The 21,794-nt window shown below is 33.8% G+C and overlaps 1 protein-coding gene across 1 annotated transcript in view; it reads left to right on the top strand.

The window, feature by feature from the left end:
* Positions 1-21,794, top strand: part of Dhc93AB (Dynein heavy chain at 93AB) — a 253,302-nt gene that overhangs the window by 536 nt on the left and 230,972 nt on the right. Inside the window, exons 2-3 of the mRNA XM_081751294.1 lie at positions 16,404-16,610; positions 20,970-21,099. Coding sequence (XP_081607420.1) covers positions 16,404-16,610; positions 20,970-21,099 — 337 coding nt within the window. The remainder of the gene's footprint in view (positions 1-16,403; positions 16,611-20,969; positions 21,100-21,794) is intronic.

Below are 21,794 nucleotides of genomic sequence, written 5' to 3'. Positions count from 1 at the left end.
AATATCATCAAACAACACCATACAATAAAATAATAAAGTTGCAATATTTTAGCGAAACTTAGTTTATAGGCCTAGAAAAGTGACTAAAAGACGCCGTTAACGGTAGATTAAGTTATTGCAATACAAAATACTCGTAATCCATCTTTAATAACCTGGTTATTAGCTACAGGGTGGCCAAGAATCATCCTTTCCTCAAATTTTCAGTTGTTTCTTTAGACAAATATGTTGAAAGTACCAAATAGTGAAGAAATGTTTATTGTTTATTTCATTGTAAGCAAAGAAAGAAATCAAGTTACATGCTTTGGTTGTGGGAGGAATAGAGAAACCAGTTTAAAATGTTAGTATTTTCTGGCGCATTGTTTCTTTGAGAGAAGTCAATGGAGATTAAAAAAAAAAAAACTTTGTTGTTATCGCGCAGGTTCCTATCCTTATTAACTTGACAACGATTCCTTACATCGGTGAAGGCAGTGACGTAACTAAAGTCTTGGGTCCCTCTTTTTGTTTGGGCCTCCTGCAATGCGGGGTCTGCGGGGCCCTTATTTACGCCCCTGGGTGAAGGATAAATGTTTTTAGTCAGTTCTTGTTTTCAGAAATTCAAATGTTTTACCGGTTATTGTACTAATCTAGCTGCTTCGATATTTATTTCTTTTCAGAAGTTCTACAGAGCGGGTGAGAATTAGCTCCCTATTGAAAATTATTTATAAATTTATTTTAATACTCAACCAACTTTCATAAAACAAAAACCTTTTTTCTTTCTTTTTTTCTTTTTCTTTTTTTCCCTTACAATAGTAGAGTTGTTATACATTGCTAAAGTTTCACCACCAATATTATTTACCAGTTTTTGTTGGGGACGTTTGGAACAGACTTCTGCAGCGTACTCAGAGTACTTTTGCAAGAACTTGGCGAATTCGCTCCTTCAATTCATCAAGCGTTTCCGGTTTTGTGCGATGAACTTCCTCTTTCGCCTATCCCTACAGAAAGAAGTCACAGGGCGTACTCGTTGCTGACCATTTAAGGGGGTAAGGGCATCCCAACCATCGTCCTGGAAAACGGGTGTCGATCCATACACAGACAGTACTTGCGAAATGAGGAGAGCCACCATCTTACATAAAGATAAGGTCATTGTGCTTGTTCTAAGTGAATACAATACCATGAACATAATCTTGAAGCATAGCAAGGTAAAGTTCTGCATTCATTGTGTCCCGAATGACGTATGGACCAACCCATAACTTTCGTTAATGTCATGCCGCACCATACTGTGATCTTTGAACGATGTTGGCTTTTCTTTAAAACTATCCTCGGATTCTTTTCTGACCTATAATAACAATTGGATTGGCTGACAACACCTCTCCCCAACATAAAACACGACTTCATCTGATCACAGGATATTACCAAAAAGATTAGACCATACTTCATACCAAGGAAGCACATCTCCCAATATTCCAACCGATTATCACATTCTTCCGGCGATAATTCTTGGCAGTAATGCGGTCTTCATGGGCAAAATTTCAACTATTTCTTCAGGACAATTTGGATTATGTGTCAGGTTAAACCACTTCGCAAGATGAACCTCTTTGTGAATTCTGATGACTTCTTGTTAACATTTCCGTGGAGTCACTTGCACATTTTCTTCCGTCCTCGATATTGAAGGGCGAACGCGTCTCCTAATTTCTGCTACAAAACCTGTGTCCATTAGCTTCGAATGGCTATTCCTTATGGTCTTTGCATCTACCGAGGCACGAGGTTCTTTTATGCTTTGCCACTATCTCTGTACTTGTACCACGGACTACAATACTTCGTGTCGGGATACCAGCTGAGCCACCTCACGCAAAGTTAGACGTTGCGCCATAGTCCGCTACTGATACCAGCAATGACATAAATGATATATCATGTAATAAATTCTACTATTGTAAGGAACAAAATGCTTTTTTGTTTTATGAAGATTGTTTAAGTATTTAAAAAATTATAAACAATTTCCAATAGGAAATTAATTCCCTTAGTTCCCGCCCACCCTGTAGATAATCTTGTTCTCTGCAGGTAGGTATGCTTTATATTCACTTGATGGAAATACGTATTTATTTGATTAACATTTGGTTATCAATTTTTAAAATTTTCAAAGGCTGTTAAAACTATAATAAACTGTGCTACAGTAATATGTTCAGTGCAATTGTAATGCTTTTGTTTCTACATGGGTCTACGTATCGTATTTCGTAATAATGGCATTTCTGTACTAAGAAACTATGAACGTATGATGAAGTCAAGTTAGCCCCCTAAAAATTATGTCACTCCAATCGACTCATCACTGTCTTACAAGTAAACCTTACGTTTGGGTGAATCGAGTTGCTGACTGAGACACATATGAGAAAGTAGTACTAAATGTGGTCAGTATTTTAGTGAAGTTGTAGGTGCGAAGCTCCAGGGGTTTAGGAGATACAGCTACCGGAACATCACATGGAAGTACAAAAAAAGAAATAAAATCTTTGAGTTTTACGTCCCGCGGTTCTGCCGGTTAGGCTAAAGGGGACGGTGATGATGAGTAATGAAGGAAATGGTGGAATGAAGAAAGTGGGAGGAAACGGGAGAACCCCGAGAAAACCCACGCACACGGTGTTTGTCCACCACAAAGTTCACTTGACAAGAGCGGGGATCGAACCAGCTACCTCACAAAATATTTCTCGGAACCCTTAAATGTCCCGGATTTCAGCGAAGAAGAGAGGAAGGGAATATTATAGTTTTTTTTTTTTACAGGATTAGGTATATATTTATTCTCTTAACAGAAATAAAGTAAAAATTCAACGAAAGGAGTTCTTTGAATATAACAAATGCCGCCAAAACAATGAATTGAGTGAATTGCCAATGAATTAAGTGTTCTACGAAAAAGGATACAACACAAAACATAACAGATCCTGAGAAATTAAAAAAAAAAATGCTTACCGGAGGGAGGGAGTAAATCATCTGCTTACGTTTGCTTAACTAGGGAGGAGATGGTCTACAAAAATGACTAAAAATGTGATTACATAATACTAGAAAAAGTCTATCTAATGAAACGAAGTAAATTAGTATATGACACTTCATCTTAAGCATTTCGAAGGTTCTCATAATTTAGTAGCGTTCCGGATTTTCATTTTTCAAATATGGCAACCCTAGTTTATTGGCAAACGAACTAAACCTAAACAAGCTAAAATCACATTACCTATTACCTATATTTAATTATATATGTAATTTATTCCTTATAATACGTATATATTGTACTTAATTGTTGTTAGTATATGTATATTTTATGCAAGTATACAAGTATATATTTTTATTGTAACAAAAGTCTACGCTTAATTTCTTTGCATTGTTGTGTAGTTATTCTCAGGCTATACAGCAATGTTTTATTTAATTGTTTGAAAGCTGTAAAGTGAAACTTAGAATTATAGCTGTTTAGATGGAAATGAACTGTGTAATAAGCTCTTTGTTTTGCACTCTATAATGTCAACACCTGATAGGAAGGTTATTTACTTATTTATTTATTTATTTATTTATTTGAAAATTATGGAAGACGGTGTTTCGAGAAAGTAGATAAAAATTAAAAATAAAATATTATATTCTTGCTATATCAGTCACTAATGCAGCACAGATTGAACAAGTGTTTAGTGTAATGAAAGCTTTGTGATCAGGTGATAGAATATCAACTTGTCGTATTGTGGTCAAATTTCTGTGTTCAGATGAACTTAAATGCTCCATCAATTTCTCCACGAAACGATTCTGGAAAATAAGACTCGTTCCAAAAATGTGAATAATAAGGTAGGCATCTATAATCACCAATGTTTTGTATTATTTTTATTTAGTTCGGTACAAGATACGTTTGGTTAGTAGCAATCAGTATTCGTAGGTTTCCTCAAGAAAATGTTCCTGGACATACAAAAATTTCCCGTTTCTTATCAAATTTTCCCTAGTTTGTTGAGTGGCAATTCCTATGACAAAATTATATGATAAGATTGATTTGGCTGTATTAAAGGAAGTGGCAACAGCATTTGGTTTATTCGTTTGCTTTTTGCTTCTTTTTTATTTTTTCCTTCACTTTTTTGTTACACAAAATACACACAAATACATCCAGCCAACAATGGATACTAATTATGCTACTTTGTAGAGACACACACACACCATCACGTATTGTCTATCTCATAAGTAAATGCATGTTTTCGGCGGGATAGTGTCTTTTGCCCCTTGAAGCGATGGAAGATATGGGAAAATCAGATCGCTTAATGTAATTGACCTTTAAAAACTTTTAAAGCTATGGATCCTGGTAAAACAACAAAACATATTACGTTTGCAAATGCAATTTTAAAAAATAGAGAACACGAATAATGTGACAAGCAGGTAAAGCAGAGAAACTGTTATAGGTTTATACGATAAGACGACAGAAACAAAAATCATAAACAGAATGTTTAAGGTGTATAGCAAGAAAACAAGCACCTGAGTGTGTGGTGCAGTGGGTAACGTTCTATCCTACCAATCCGCTGATCCATGTTCGAATCTTCGTCAAGTGCCTTTTTTTCTTTTCGTCGAAGGAACAGCCATTACTTGTAGTATTAAAGTTTTATATATGGTGTCATTCTGTTAGATTTTTTTCTTATTTTTGTCTGAGGTAATAATATAAGGCTGCAAGTATGATTCTACCTAGGTAGATCAAAAGTAACGATGTTCTAGATTTCTTTCCATTAATAAAATTTAAAAATAAGCTTACATCCGAAACTAAATATACAAGTAATTGAAATGAAAGTAGCATGTTGGTGCAATATAACCTGAGGGCAAAAGAGCAAACCACTAGGCAGAAGAGCAAAGCAATATGACCTGAGTCGCTTTCAAGTGGCTGTCTTACCTCTGTCTTAACTGTGAACTGAACACACCTTCTTTTAAAACACAATGTTATCAATGAAATACTGGTCTGTGTGAAAACATAAAGAGAAGAGGAACGAAACAATATTAGTATATTTGTCTTTATTATTAGATGTTTCAGTGTGTTGAATCAAAATCATGTTCACTTTTTAATGAGAATATGATTAATAAACTAGTGTTCCTGCCAAGAGGAAAGACAGTATGTATTCTGGAAGGTCATATTCTATTTGGGAATTCTCACATGAGAATGAAAAGAATGTAACATTTATGGAGTCAACCATATCAAGAGATTGTTTCCTGATGGAAGTTTATTTAATTTAGGATCCCAAGTTAAGTTGTAGAACCATGTCTCATATAGTCTCGGTGCTGAAAGGGATGTTACACTCCCAATGAACCAACTGATCAGTCTTAGAACTATCAGTTTCAGGAAAGATGATTGGTTTGTAAACTGTGAAAGGTCTCTATTAATCTACAAGCCAAGCTTGGAGTATTTTCCACATAACCCAAAACAGATTAAAGTCAAATCTGCGTATAAAAATTGATCGCTCGCTGTACTATTGTGACCTATAATTGAACTTGATTTTTAGCTTCCTAGAATTGTGCTTCTAGGTTCACTGGAGCAAATCCTGGGAGAATGAGAGGGGCATGTCCCCTCCAATCTTGGAACTGAGGGGGGCTGTCCCCCCAATAATCCGATTTGAAGTGTGTTTTTTGAATAGAAAAGTGATAATTTGTGTCCGATTGCCACAAAGGAAAGTGAGATGAAATTGATGTCCCCCAAAATAAGCCTCAAATCTACCCGCCTCCCAATGTTGAAGACAATTCTGCTCCCTTTATCCTCCACAGCATTGTTTTTCTACTTCAAAAATATTTTGAACATCGCTTTAAAAAATGTGAACGGTCTTACCCGTCCCCCCCCCCCCCCATGTTGAAGACAGATTTGCGCCGCTGTCTAGGTTCCTAATACGGGCTCGAAAGACCTGTAAGTATATTTTTAAAAATCAAAAAATAGAATACACAATTCGTTTAAAAATATAGGCTGGAGCAAGGTCAGATGTTCATTCTTGGAACGAAAAGAATAAGTTTATGGAAATATTATTTGCGAAATATTCAAATCTCTTCCCCATGTCAATCAAAGTGAAATGAAGAAGATCCAAGTGAATCCAACTGCTAAATATCTTCTAGATTTATTTTAAATAGTTAAAATGCTTACTCACTTTGGTCAGTTTATGAACACAAAACGGGAAATTAAGATATTGTAGTAGTTGCCTTGCTTTCTTTGCTAGAGTTGGAATTTCCAAAAACGACGCACCACGTGCTCACAGATTTGTAAGGAGGAGTTTAAATGCCGAGTTTCACCTCCCTATGATAAGAGATTCGTCAGAAATTCTCTTCCTTTATATTTTTAATACTCCTTTCCTCGCTTAGAACATGTATTGCATGAAAGTAATGTGAGAAAAGCCCGACGAGAGTTTAACAAGGGGAAAGTAGATTTTGGTAAATAAGCTTCGGTGCCATCCTTTTCCAACTTGACGTATGTATGATACGAAGCGTAAAGTTACCAAGTCACCACGAGGCAGAGTTAGAAAGATCTACGACTCACGTACAAAGGGTCTTGGGTTCGATTCCTGCTTGACTCTTTTTTATGTTTTTTTTCTTTAACCAATAAAGTAGTCATTTTTAAGTACGAGTAAAATATTAATTCATCATATGTTGGTGAAGTTTCCAGTATACGTCAGCTAATCATTTTCTTCAAAGTACTAAATGTATTCAAATATTCATTTCAAACGGTTCATTCGATTTCCAGTGATGATCGGACAGACAATCACGATGTCCCTGTTACATATTGACTGCGTATTTAGAGCTTGTCCCCTTTTCTCCTCAAAAGCAGATTTTTAAGGACAACGAAAGATGGGCTCACATATTTGAAAATAAGGTGTTTATGTTCATTTCTCTTTCTTATGATACACGCGTTAATGAATTATAGAAACCCGACTGGACCAAATCCTAAATACAGTGTATTAAAAATATAATTTCAAGTGCTTCATCCGTTTTGCTATGATAAGACACAACCTTGATGTCATCATTCTTAACTATTGAGCAAAAATGATACAAATTACTCCTATTCTTCACTTAATACCGAAAGTTTTAAACACGGCCAGACACGTGCACAAGGTTTCTATATATATCAAGTTCCATCTCACAAACGTTAGATATTCTATTTTTGGCATAAATGTTTAACCCCCTCTCCTCTGTTATGATAAGCAATTTAATAAAAATGGCGGGACAACAACCCAGTCCAAGGTAGATGTTAACTATGTTAATAAAATTCATTTCAAACGGTTCAGCCATTTTTCATTATAATGAACAACGTATTTTTCATTTATATACTCTGTAGGTATAGATTAATAGTATTGTTACTGTCTTGTTATTTATTTTTTTAAGTTATTAATTGATATAAAAATGAGGTGTTATATACCTATCATTTCTCATGTTATCAACAGTCTAGTAGCAAAATTTTGTGTAATATTTACATTACATTGAATTTAATATGTCACGCTAGTAGCAAATTAATCATGAATGCTAAAACATTGTTCAGTTTCAGTTTTCAAGAGACTTTTTTCCTGTCTTTCTATTATTTTGCCAATAGCTTACAAAACACTACAGCAGACTTTTTTCACGTGTAGTCTTTAACATATATACTTTTCTCAACGTTTAATTCCTTTAGGCTAAAGGAGATGGATGATTAATGAAAGTAAATTCTAGTTAAAGTAAGATTTTAATTGACCCTTAATGGGAATCGAACACGAGACTACAAGAACCAAAAGCCCACGCGCTAATCACTAGACTAGCAGAAAGCAGGGGTACCGGTAGTGTTATATCAATTCTCCGTGTGTATGACGACGTTTGGTCGTCCCCAGGTCTATTTCGATCACACCGGGACACGAGTGTGACTGCTTCCAGGTCAGGAAATTCTTACCCAGTTTCATCACTGCTTCCCACTACTAGTATAATAATAGGGTCTGTTCCAATCCCAACGGGTAAGAACTGACTGTGGTAAGATACTTTTTCTTTAAAAAAAAAGAAGAAAAACGGAGTCCGAGTCTCGGCGGGAGCTCATGTATTTCGAATCCCACGTTAAGCTGTCAGTCCATGTCTCATAAATCCTTGCCGCTGGATGGAACGCTAAAATCAAACCAACTACTACAACTAATAACAGGCATTCTAGAAAGAACTCTGCAGATCATTTTCTTCATAATAAACTTTTTTCGTACCAAACAGAACAACATATATGTATAATAACAAGTATTCTGTAAAACACTCCGAAGTATTCAAACATTTTTTAAAAATTATGTAGAAACTTCCACCAAAAATAGGTTCTAGCAAGCAAAGTAGGCTATTTTTGGTATTATTCAATTGATCAGTTGCTACATTTGCTAATGAAATGTTGACGTTACATGTTCCCCCTTAAATATATGTAAAGGAAAAAATATCTTTTGACCAAAAATCCGGCGTTAGATACGTCAATTTATATATAAAAAAAAAAAACGGAAAACAAGAGCTGATTTAGTGAGCTGCTCCCTGTATTTATCGCTAGTTTAGTCAGTTTGTAACGACAATACAGGGTTTTCATAAAGTCTGGACGGATTTAATTCGCTTATAATTTTCATAAAAATGCTCATAATGAAATCAAATAAAGTGCAAACGGTAGCGGAAGGATTAAATTTTTAGTTGGCAACACTATTAGATAAGCAGCAATTCTGAACACGTTGAGAGAGGGAGAGGGAGGGCAAGGGTCAGTTTCTTACCAAATTCCATCCATTGTTGTTTTCATTGTTGTTTCAATGTTGACTGTTAAAGTAAGTTGTAAGCTGTATTGGTGTGTGTGTCTTTTAAAGAAATAAATAAATGAAAAACTCCTCTGAGAAAACTACTTTTTTTTACCGTATCAAAGATGGCGTTTGTAAAAGATAAAGCGCAATGTGTTCTGTGGTACGCAGAGCTAAAATCACCAATTCTGGTGTGTCGAAAGTTCACCAAAGAGTTCAAAAAGCCGGCACCTACTGAGAGTGCAATCCGAAAGTGGCATGCTAAGTTCTTGGAGACAGGAAGCGTCCTGGACCGTCCTCGAAGTAGGAGGCCGCCAACATCGCCTGCAACAGTGAGCAGGGTAAGGGAAAGCATCATCAACAGCCCACAGAAGTCGATTCCTAGACGGTCCATGGAACTCGGAATTCCACAGACAACCGTGTTTAAGATAGCCAAGAAGACGACCAAGGCCAAAGGTTACAAAATCAAGATAGTCCAGGATCTGCATGATGAAGATTTGGACATCCGGTTCAACTTCTCTGACGCCATGCTCAAGCAGTTGGAACATGGCGACGTTCTCCTTTCAGCCATCATGTTTTCAGATGAGGCAACCTTCCATGTCTCCGGGAAGGTTAACTGACACAACTGTCGCGTTTGGGGCACGGAAAACCCAAAGGAATTTGAGACACATGAGAGTGAACGTTTGGTGCGCTGTGTCCTATGATCATCTGATTGGACCGTTCTTTTTTGAAGAGGAGACCGTGAATGGAGATTCGTACCTGGATATGTTGCAGAAATACCTCATTCCGGAACTGGAGGCACATGGAATCCAGAACGACATCGTGTTCCAACAGGACGGGGCACCCCCTCACTATGCAATCAAGGTGAGACAGTTCCTTGACGAGAAATTCCCTAACCTATGGATTGGCCGCGGTGGCCCGACCGCTTGGCAGCCAAGATCACCCGACCTTACCCCCTGCGACTTCTGGCTTTGGGGTCATGTGAAAACGGAAGTTTATGCAAAGAAGCCAAGTGGTTTGGAGAACTTAAAGGACAAAATCAGGTCGTCTGTGGCTGGCATTTCGGATCAAACACGGCGGAACGCTGTGAGTGGATTCCAGCGCCGCCTACGCAATGTGTGGACGTAAATGGCGCCCAGTTGGAGGTGTGGCGGTGAATGAACTGAGCTGGTGCAGATTACAGGTAAAAATTTAATCCTTTCGCTACCGTTTGCACTTTATTTGATTTCAATATGAGCATTTTTATGTAAATTATAAGCGAATTAAATCCGTCCATACTTTATGAAAACCCTGTATTATAACCATGGGACGTCAAACATGTGCTGCGTTCTTCAAGGTTTAAAGTTCTTAACATATTACAGATTCTATCGAGTCAAATTCATGGTGTATATTTCAGGGTGAAGTTTTCCTATCTATTCAAGAAACTTGTATTTCAGCATATAAGGGCAAATATTTTTGCTAACTTCAAACACCCTGCATTTCATTGCAGTTTATTTTATTATAAACCATTGCTTAATTCTATTATAGAATTGTTCATAATATTTGTCATATTACCTTCGATATTTTCAAGTATAAATGTATCATTTTTCATTTCTTTATAATGCAATGCCATAATGACATTTTGCTCTATGCCCTCTGTTTCGTCAAGAACTAAAGGTATTTTATATCTAAACGAAAAATAAAATTAATTATATTTAGTTCCAGAAATAAAAATGATGGAAGCCAATGTGCTGACCACAAAAAAACAACTGAAATCCATCTCCTTGACCATAGCTAATTATGGACTACAATTGAAGAGCATTCAATTTATTTTTGAGCTGTAAGCTTATTCATAGTTTTTATTAATAGTCAAAACTAGAACAGTTTAAGCTTGTAAAATTCTACTTCATCTTGTTCAATTGAGAATAAATAAATACATAAATACTTGCAGAATATCAAATCCTTATACTGTAACCATACTGTAACCATACTGTAACCGCACCTTAAACTGTAACCATATGTTTTTTTACTGGAGTTCTACCTGATCAATGAAAAATAAAAATAAAAAAAGTTATAGGACGAAGATTCGAATTCGGGTCGCGGAAATGGAAATTCTGCACGGATCCAATGAGCTACGGAACAAGATAAACAAGACCTTTACTTTATAAATATATGGCTACAACCGTAAGCTTCACGCTGTGAAAGAACGTTTTGTTTTCTTTTTGTTAAGTGTTACGATATCTCTATAGTGTCTTGTAAGAACTGCAAAGAGAGAGATCATGCAGTTATCGATTTGGTTAGGGATTGAGCTTTTGAAAACTTTAAAACATTTAATTAAATCGCGAGGTGGTAGCAAGGAATGTGTACCGATTTCATTCTCATTGTAAGGGGCAAAAGATACTATCGCACGAAACACATGCATTTACTTATAAGACAGACAATACATGCATACATGGATACATACATGTAAATTACTGCTATTGTATTGGTTTATTTATGAAGAACAAAGAAAAATTTAAGCATTTATATTGGTCAATCAGTTAGAGCGAGAATTTCCCTGGGTTTTCACGTTTTATCGGAAAATTCCCTGTTTTCCTTTTTGCTAAATTTATCTACGAAATTTCCCTAGATTAGGGAAGTTTCCCTCAAACTAGGGACACTGGCTAGTAATAGTGGATATAAGTGTTAGAAATAACGGTTGTAGTAATATGCAAATTGTAGTAACATTCAAACCTGTCCCAAACTAAACAGATGCTACTGGTCTCCGAGGTTGCATTCAGTTCAATCTGGAAATTCTAGCAGTATACAGGGTGTTCTGCACGAAGTTATGTTTTAACACATTTACTAAATAGTACAGTAAATGAAGGTCAAAATTTAGACGAACCCGGAAAAAATTCATACAAGCAAGAAACTTTTCAGAAAGTTTCCTTATGATATCCTAATCAATATACTAAAAGTCCCCGAAAATTCATGCTGTGCTCTGGCCGCCAACTTGGAAAATTGCGGACTTTCTTAATATTTACTAAATACGCTATAACTTCCTTGCTAATTGACATATTGTCATGAAACTTCCACTAAATTAAAGAGAAGTAAATAAGAAATCTGAAAATAATAGTATTATTCATATGTTTTGTTTTAGTAAGTGAAGAATAATTAAAGAATTAAAATTTTGAAACGTACGAAAACATATTTTAGAAAATAGCACTAAAGGTGTACAAAATATGCAGATTCAATACATAACACACAAGATAGGTACAAAATTGTTCTTTCGTTTAGCGCAATTTTGGCTACATTATGACAAACCGTAAGAAATATATGATGGTTCTTCTCAAATCAATTGATGTTTTTTTGCGGGTTGCATAGCCATATACAAATCTTGAGTTGTTAAACTTTCGTATAATTGATTTTTTTAAGGAAAAGGAAAAAAAATTAACTAATCCCTGAGAGTTACACCCCAAAAAACTAACAGTTAAACTTCACACTTCTTTGTCCTTTTTGTCTTATGTAAATAATGTCATTTTCTTAATATTAACCACATCTTGTATAATAGATCGAAATCTGTAATTAAATTAAGAATAGAGGATAAAATATCTCTGGATAGAGAATATACCTTTACGTTCCTTTCCTCAATTATATTTTCTGCAAAATATTGGAGTATAAAAAATAAGTAGTACTGAAAAGACATATTAAGATCTGAGATCTTCATGTCACCAGCACTGAATCAAAATACCTCGCCTACATCCTCATACAATTCGTTGATATCATTACAGTTTTCACATGACTTTTCTTGGCAGTTACTACACATTGCTAAACAGTGACCTTTTCTAGCACATTGACATTTTTTTCGGCAAGACAACTTGCATTAACATGAAATAAGTTTCATAAGAGTAACTGGTACTGGTTCCAGAGTTGTGGTAACGGATTCAGTGAACCATCAATATAACTCCATTCCCATTCGGTAGGATCTAATGTATTTCCCAGCCATTGTTGTATTTGCAAATAAACTCTGAAAGAATGTTAAGCAGCAGTACCTGTTGGTGGTAATAGATACCCCTAATTCCAACTTAGAATGTAGCTGCTGTTTTCCAACGATACGATAGTAGTAGAAATACCTGTATTCATCTAATGACTGCATCGGCCAGCTCTATATCATGAAAGAAAGAATTTTTCTTCAGCATTTAATATTTCTTCTTTACTTGAGTCTCTACAGTTTATCAGTTCCATTTCTTTTCGACGGGGTTCGTTCTGTTCCAATAAACGCAAAACTTCTACCTTCCCTTTCCCAAAAAGCGCCGAAGTAGTATCACAATCACTTATTGCATGAGCAAATAATAAAACCTCGCAAGCGTCTTTGAGAGCAGATTTTTACTTCGAGATGTTAAATACTACAGTTTCCTTTTCGTTAGCATGTTTTGTTCCAGGCTTGAGGAACCAAATTTTATTTTCAGGTGTAGATAAAGCAGTCAGTAAAACTAACAAGTCACTATCCCAACTACAACAACTTCACTTCCCATAGCAGCTTCTCGTAGTGCGACTGATACAATGAGAACGTCTGCGTCAGCTTCGGCTTCTTCAACTGATACTTTGTTTTCCTCTAACCTGGTTTTGAGAAGATTTATAAAACATCGTTTCTTGTTTTCATTTGCAAGAAACTCCTCTTGAGTAGTAGTAGTAATCATGTGGTCCTGCACTAGAATATCAGCTGATGTCTTTCTACTTGCTCGTCGCTTCTGTTCTTGTGTTTTAGTGGTAGGATTGTCTGGGTAACCGTAAAAAACTACGGTGCAGGTGAGAAATGATATGTGACACATACATACTTGCAATGGCTCCATAAGTTGAAGACCTAGACCATTGACATGAATGCAAAATATGTCCACCATCTATAACAAACTTGCAAATCGATGATAAAGTTTCAAGCGTTAGTTTCTCTGGTTTAAACAGTTGAGTGATTGATGATTTCTTCGTTTTTCGCATTGATACGTCGTCGAATAATGATGGAGGTTTCGGTGCTAATTCAAATTTGAAGCAATGTTTGAGCTCACTTTCAGTTTTTACAGCGCACACGATTCGATTCAAGATTTGTTGCTGATGAATGACTACAATCGTATTTTTAATTTTCACTCTTCAGCTAACTGCAGCTAGATGTAATACTCTGTCTTTTCTCCGTAAGGAAGCAATAAATACATCCTTGCCTTCAAATGCTTCCATTAATATTCTTCCCTTCGTGACTGCCACATCGCAAGTTAGATCAGATCCTCCGGCAAGTCCTCTTGACAGACAAATAAGGGCCCCTTATTTCTGGTTAAAGGGATTGTGTTGTTAGCCACTGTATTAAGATACCTGTATCAGACGCATCCTTGCTCTTTCGGATCTCTCTAAGTTCTACATGATATGTTGACAAAGGAATAATTCCAGCTAAACTCTCAACAGCATGAGCAACTTCGATAGGTGTTGGTGCACACAGTATTCACTTCATTAAAGTATTCTCGGTAATACCACGTCCACGTGTTAAGCCGCTTGTTGATTTAAGGTTCTTCATTAAAGATTATTTTATAATCATATCGCTCCACGTTCCTGACCAATAACAGTTACTTCTTCCGATTGTAAAGTATCCTTCCATGGTGAACTTTCGGTGATCTTCAGGCGATAGGCGAGATTCCAATTCAGGCATTTCCTGTACGTTTAAATGTGCTGATTTTGCGCATAAGATGTTTCCTGCCGCATGGATATAGTATCATTTTGATAACTGTTGCCACATGAAGAGGCCAGTTTCCTGTTCTTTCTGTGCGAATGAACTGATATATCAAAGTTACTTGTTCCAAATACGACAACTAAAGAGCGACCGTTCGACTCTCGGCTTTCATTCGCTCACATACAAGTTCGAAATTTCGAATAAACTGATTCAAAAAATCTATGAAAACTGCTTCATCAGGTAATAGTTCCTTTGCAAGCAGTCTTTGGAATAACTTTGCAAGTTCTAAGACGCTCTCTTTAAGATCTTCACTCTCATTAAGAACAGATATGAGCGCTGTTGTCGTTAAAGTATGAGCACGTACAGCTCGAAAGAAAGCATGTCCAGATAACATATAGGCAACTGTATTTTTCGCATATACGGTCTCCCACAAACTTTCCAATCCACTGCCATTCATTACATATCCTATAGCTCCCAGAAAAGACATAAGGAGATGAAACCCTCGTAGTATTAGTAAGACAGACAACAACTAACTCGTGCACTCTGCTGTTGCTACTATTTGAGACGATTTCATATGGAGTAACGATACAAATTTGTTTTAGTTGAATACAATGTCGCGCAGCAAAATTCAAAGCCGCATACAAATGTTTTCTTTGACCATCTTGAAGCTTCTTACTACAATTTTATAAAACTAAGGTTAACACAAAATGTATTTTTCACTGTATCGCACTTTCAATCAAAAGAAATGTTATTACTTAAATGAACCTCAATCCACATACACATATTGAATGACTACAGATCCCACAGACTTCGTTCACTTTGTTTTTGCAGTAAAACAAGAATATCACAAACTCTTACTGAAACAATGATATTTTATTCACTTTCCAGCCTGTAAAGAGAAGAATCAATATAATAAGTAATTTTCCCACAACTGTCTAAGACGATATAGTACATGAAAATAGAACCGCATATTAATATGTAGATTCAATACAAATGAAGAATAACAAAAGCAATGCTGTGAAATTTCCAAGGTAATTTAAGGAACGCATTGTACCTCACGGTGGTCCTTTTATGAAATAAATTTAATACCTATTTCGATCTACTATACATGTTTTTAATATAGCGAAACTATAATTGTAGGTAATATAAGAAGTATTGAAGATTATATTTAAATTTCCCTCAATATTTCTGATGGGATTAGTGAAACTTTCATTGATACATTTCAATTATAAGGGCGTTATTACAAATTTTAAGAAGTCAAGTTTAAGTATGTAGTTATGCAACCCGTAAAGCAATGTTCATTTATGTTTAGAAAAAGAATCATATCTTCCTTACGGTTTGTCATAATGTAACCAAAATTGAGCCAAATGGAAGAACAATTTTGTATCTACCTTTTATTTTATGTACTGCATCCGAATATTTTGCACACTTTTAGAGCTATTTCTCAAAATATGCTTTCGTACGATTCAAAAACTTAATTATTGAATTATTCTTCACTTAATAAAACAAAACATACGAATAATACTATTATTTTCAGATTTCTTATTTACTTCTCTTTAATTTAGTGGATGTTTCATGACAATACGTCAATTAGCAAGGAAGTTATAGCGTATTTTGTAAATATTAGGAAATCCGCCATTTTTCAAGATGGCGGCCAGAGCACAGCATGAATTTTCGGGGACTTTTAGTATATTGATTAGGACATCATAAGGAAACTTTCTGAAAAGTTTCTTGCTTGTATGAATTTTTTCCGGGTTCGGACCTTTATTTACTGTACTAAAAGTACATAGATGACTGAAACGAAGACTAGAGGATGTTTTGCCTAGATAATGGGAAAAACAGTCGTAATGGTGCGAGATTAATTCTGGATAGACAGCTGAAATACACAATTTTGCTTCTTTAGCTTAGATATTTCATTATCGATCATAAATTCCTTCAAGATGTATTTTCAATATTATTTTCTTTTTATATGTGTAGCGTTGTCAATAAAAGTACGTTCCAAACATTTCTTTTTGCAGGTTTTTGTACCACTATTATCAAACCCTCGCAATCACAAAGGTTGGCCCTCGATCGTGTCAGAAGATATAACGAAACATGTGCATAGTTTGAAAAGTACTGTCTATCAAGTAAAGGGACAAGTAAACGGAGAAACCATACTACCAATGCCTGTAGGAGTTGAACGAGTGCACGAAGCAGAAAAACGGGTGGTTGAAAGGCAGGTGAAAGTTTATCAGATTTTTCAGAGGTTTACGATTTTATTTCCACTTTTATTTTTTAAATAATTTGAACAAATTTAATTGTTTTAAATTCACTTTGGGTATTGTTTCAGATCTGTCCTTTACAAAATGTTAACTTTTATTGTTGGTTATTCAATACTAATTATCTTCCAGTTATTTAATCTGTTTTTAGTATTTATAGTTTATGAGAAATAGAGTTTTTTAAGTAGTAGAGAATATACAACTGCAACTAAGTCGCGACTATTACTTTTTTTTATTGAAGTAGGGACAAGTGCTACATGTTTATGAATGGAACATAAGGGAAAAAACATAGGCTGTGTCAGCGATGTTTCAGATAAGTTTTACTACTTGAGCGAATAGATATTTTTATAATTTAAGACCATTTTTACTTTAGTAATAATCTTTGAAATAAATAAATAAATAAATATATATATATATATATATATATATATATATATATATATATATATATATATATATATATATATATATATATATATGTATGAGAATGAGTTTTATACGCACAATTTTGGTGCACTTCATGTCAGAGTTGAGTAAAATCACTTTTAAAAGGCACTCAGCTCACTTACACTCATAATAAGTATTTGAAAGTTAAGCAAATTTCAGATACTTAATAAGCCAACCAGTTGGAGACTAGTTGCTGTTATTAACACATTCATCTTTAATAATCCTTCTACTACTTCACTAAAAAGATACACTTATATCTTTAATTTATTCAAAATCAATTTTTAACCAGACACATTGTTCATTTCATTTAATATCTATAAGGTGATATTTTAAAGTTGGAATATAAATTCATATTGACTATATAAGAGTTTCAATCATATCAAATTATGCTTTAGCAGCTCCTTTTGACACTAGATAGTTCGTAATACACACATACTGCTCACGGATTACCTTAATTGTCTCGTTACTAAAATTTAATCAATTATTTGCACAAAGTTTTAAATTACATGAGATTGTAGTTGAATCTAGCTACCATTGACAGATTTCTTTTTTACTTTTCTAATGTTAATTAGAATTAAATTATTGTTATTCTTCTAGATAATTATTTATGTTTTTAATTAGAAATATAGTTCTGGCTATGATAGAATAGATAACGCTGTAATAATTTATAAATGCTTCACAACTCTTAGTCCCTTAAATCATATTTGAAAGTCTCCTAGAAGATCCTTTTTCTTTCTTGTGTTATGCAGGTAAGTTTCCCTTGCTTTAAGATTAGTTTGGATTCTGATTTTCTTTTTTCATTTTCATATTAAAGATTATCTATGATATGATAAATTATTTATAAAAGAATTTGGTGACTACTAATCAAAGTACGTGTAAAACTACTAGAGATTGCACTACACTAAATCCACACATTGCAAATATATGTTATATTTTGATTTTGTTTTACACACTTCTGTTTTCAAGAGGGTAGACATGACGAAACTTTACATATACTTATTGTGAATTGATTTTTTCTTTATTTTGCTTTCATTGAAATAGTACAGACAATTATTATGAAAGCTAGCACACTGATCTATTCTGAATAGATATTCAAATAGTTCCCGCAAAGAATAAGATAATATCTTCTAAATGAACAGATAGATAATATCTTTATTTTAATACAGATTATTCCTACAAGTGAACGTGAAACTAGGTACGGTCTTAGTTTATTATTTTGAGCAAAACTCAAGATACATTTGAAACATAAGCTAGTTCACAAAGAAATTCATTAAAACTCAGAGCGTCGATATGTATGTACTTTTACTCAACTGTCTACCTGTTCCGTGCATGGTCTTAGTGAGTATTGAAATCCCATATAAAATCTACTTCTTGCATATCTAACGATTTGACGAGAGAAATTTGATTTTTAATCTTCCAATACATGGAAGATTAAAAATAAATAACATTAGAAATATATTACAAATGTCCAAACACAACGTCACTCCTAAGATGGTTCCTCACAAGGAAGGTATCGAAATTTTCAGTGAAACAAAGGCAATGTCACTGATGCAAATTTTCAATGGAACAAAAGCAGTGTCACCGATGCACTTAAGGTGGTACACCTATTAGAAGAAGTTATGAGAGTATTTGAAGATACTGATTCTAAACACATTCGTAAACACTCTTGGTTCAACATATATACCGAGAACATATAACTGAGTAAAATAAACTGAATGATCTCACTCGAAACCTGGAACTTTCCAGAACTGAAAACGAAGACTTTTAGTAAGTAGTACAACTAAATATTCAAAATATAATGAAATATGACATTTACTTTCTCTTTAGAGAAGTGGAAATCAATAAAATAACAAATAACATGTTTAATATCCACTCGGATTTGTAATTATCAACATTTTATGAACTGCGCTATTGTGTGATTTCTAGTTTACAAGTAATATGTAAGTATTTATGTCGTCGTTAAGAAAAGACAAACATCAATAGCTATCTGGTAGTTAACACTGACATATAGAGTACATAAATAACATTTTTCAGCAAACAAAAAGTGTCAATTAATATTGGCAAGAAACGATAGATATTTTTAGTGCCACAAAAGTTCGTTTCTTTCTATTTTCTCAAAAAGATTCTCCTAGAAATTTACCCTCAAGTATGTCATGTTGTCCAATTTGATATGGTCTAATGATTGAGATATATCTTATCTTTGAACAAGATTTAAAATTTAAGGCTTAGTGACAATTTTAAGCCATATCTCATTAACAGCATTATGTACTGTCTTCCTGCTAACGTCTTAATATAGATAATAATCAAAGTATTTCAGTAAATTTATTTCAGTATAAATTTCATTTCAATATGTGGCATGGTTCTCATAAATATTAATTTTTAGATTTAGAAAGAAATTAGTTTTTTCTCGAAACTACATATAAGATTTTTATATTCACGCATATCATTTTGTTTATCTCATAGATCTATCGTTTGGTTTATATGTCTCACCTTTGAACATTATTTTTTCTATAAACGCTAACATAGCATTTTCTGGAAAAACTCATTTCCACAGAATCTACTCCCATTTCCGAAACAGTGTATCAATGTCATTATCACTACCATGAATGTAATATTCTCTGTAAGTTAACAAAAATTAAACTGAAATTATCTCATTAATTTCCATGAAGACTTACAATGTACACTTAAAATGAAATAAAAAAGGAGCATTAAAGTGATGCAATCAGTAACAGCAGTGATATAAGAATGAATTGAATTTATATAAATAATAAAAAGTGTCAAAAAGCTTCCTAGAACAAGCAACGTTCAATAAACAGGCTCCTATAATTTAAGTCTTATTGTCAGAATGAAAATACATAATACAACATACTTTACAAAGTACAAATTTAAAGGAACGAATTACATTATAATTGCACTGTTATTACTACATATATTTGTATTTTCTAGGTAAAAGCAATGCTACTCCAAGCATTATTTATATTACTATTCATGTATTTTATGTTGTTTTGATATATATCAAAATACTATATACTATATCTTATTACTGATATATTATTTTATACTTTTCCTTAAAGAATACATGCTCTTCTCATATTTTCAATCCTTAAATATTTTATTTTATTTCTCTTATTGTTATCTTTTTTCTAGTATCATGTATTTGTAATCCAACAGTGTATTGTTCATTTTAAGCTAAATTATATATAATTTGTTAATGAGAGTCATAGTCTGATAGAACTATTTGTAGAGAAAGCTTAAACAGACTAACTACTTTTCTTCTTCTAAATATATATATATATATTTCTACTTTTCGAGGATATATGATTATCGCATTTAGTTTTGATTTGATCTTGAATTTAGCACCCCTTTCAGCAGCGAGGCTATATGAGACGAGGACCTACAGCTTAACATATATATATATATATATATATATATATATATATATATATATATATATATATATATATATATGTGTGTGTGTGTGTGTGTGTGTGTGTGTGTGTGTAGATTGAAGATTTTATTTTTTAAAGTGGGGCTCCGTTTGTCCATTTATTCAGCAAAATGAATATTATTTCAGATATAAAACATGATGATAAGTTTTTTTTTAGAACAAAATTTGTAGAAAGCACGAACTCGTAGAAAGGGCAAAGGTATTCAATTTTCGTCAATAATATAACTGTTATACAAATTGCTTCGTGACGTCCGCGCAAAATTCTTGGCCTTGTTTTGAGTTTTTAGAACTTTTCCCAATCTACCACTCTTTATAAACATTAAAATAAACTTTACATAACCTATTCATAACACACTATGGTTATACTCTCTTAAACATTACAAAAATTTACAAGAACTAAAATTTCATTTTATTTCGACAGTAATGGGGAGGTAGTAGATCTTTACCTAAAGAGTGCAATTGAAGGAGTTGTAATTAAATGGGTTACTCAAATCAACGACGTTCTCATACAAGACTCATCTCAAGCGTTTGCAGGAGGTCGAAATCCAACTCCATTCGAAGGTAAGTTAGGTTAGGAAAGGTAAGTTGAAAACTAGAATATTAGTTTTGTCATTAAATTTGAGAATGATCGAAAATCCCGACTGAACTATGGAATTCATCCTGGATTTTAAATAATAGTGCTGGTGCATTAATCATTGCACTATTGAGTTCTTCCATAAACCAGTTATAGATTTTCTATATTGCGAGCAATGTTCTACGTCCTTGATCATGTGGACAGTATTATAATTAACATAGTAGTATTTGAACAAATATAATGTCTATATTGACTAAACACCTTAACGTTTGAAATATATATATATTGAGAAATGAAGATAATAATCGACCTTTAACACTTAAGTTTTATTATACTTGAAACTCAAGTTCTCAAGTGTATATATATGATACTGGCCATATAAGTTTTTAAGGTTCTCACGGAACATCTTTTCCTAACAGTTCACTATATGCAGATAGGATTAATTTCAGTACGTCTATTTTATATTTTTAAAAGATATACACTGTGTATGACAAGTGTATTTGAATGTAAAATATTAAGTATTTACTGAGGTACAATGTATCTACTTTTAAGGTATATCTCTTATATCTTATCTTACTTAAGTGTTTAATTACCAACTAGTTTCCTCCTATAGCCTTGATGCTGACAAAGGGCGTTAAACAGTTGGATCAATCAATCATAATGGTATATACATACATATAAT

Source organism: Thermobia domestica, chromosome 3, assembly GCF_964235325.1.
Source record: "Thermobia domestica chromosome 3, izTheDome1.hap1.1, whole genome shotgun sequence".
NCBI classification, from domain to species: Eukaryota; Metazoa; Arthropoda; class Insecta; order Zygentoma; family Lepismatidae; genus Thermobia; species Thermobia domestica.
This window is presented reverse-complemented; position numbering and strand designations above follow the sequence as displayed.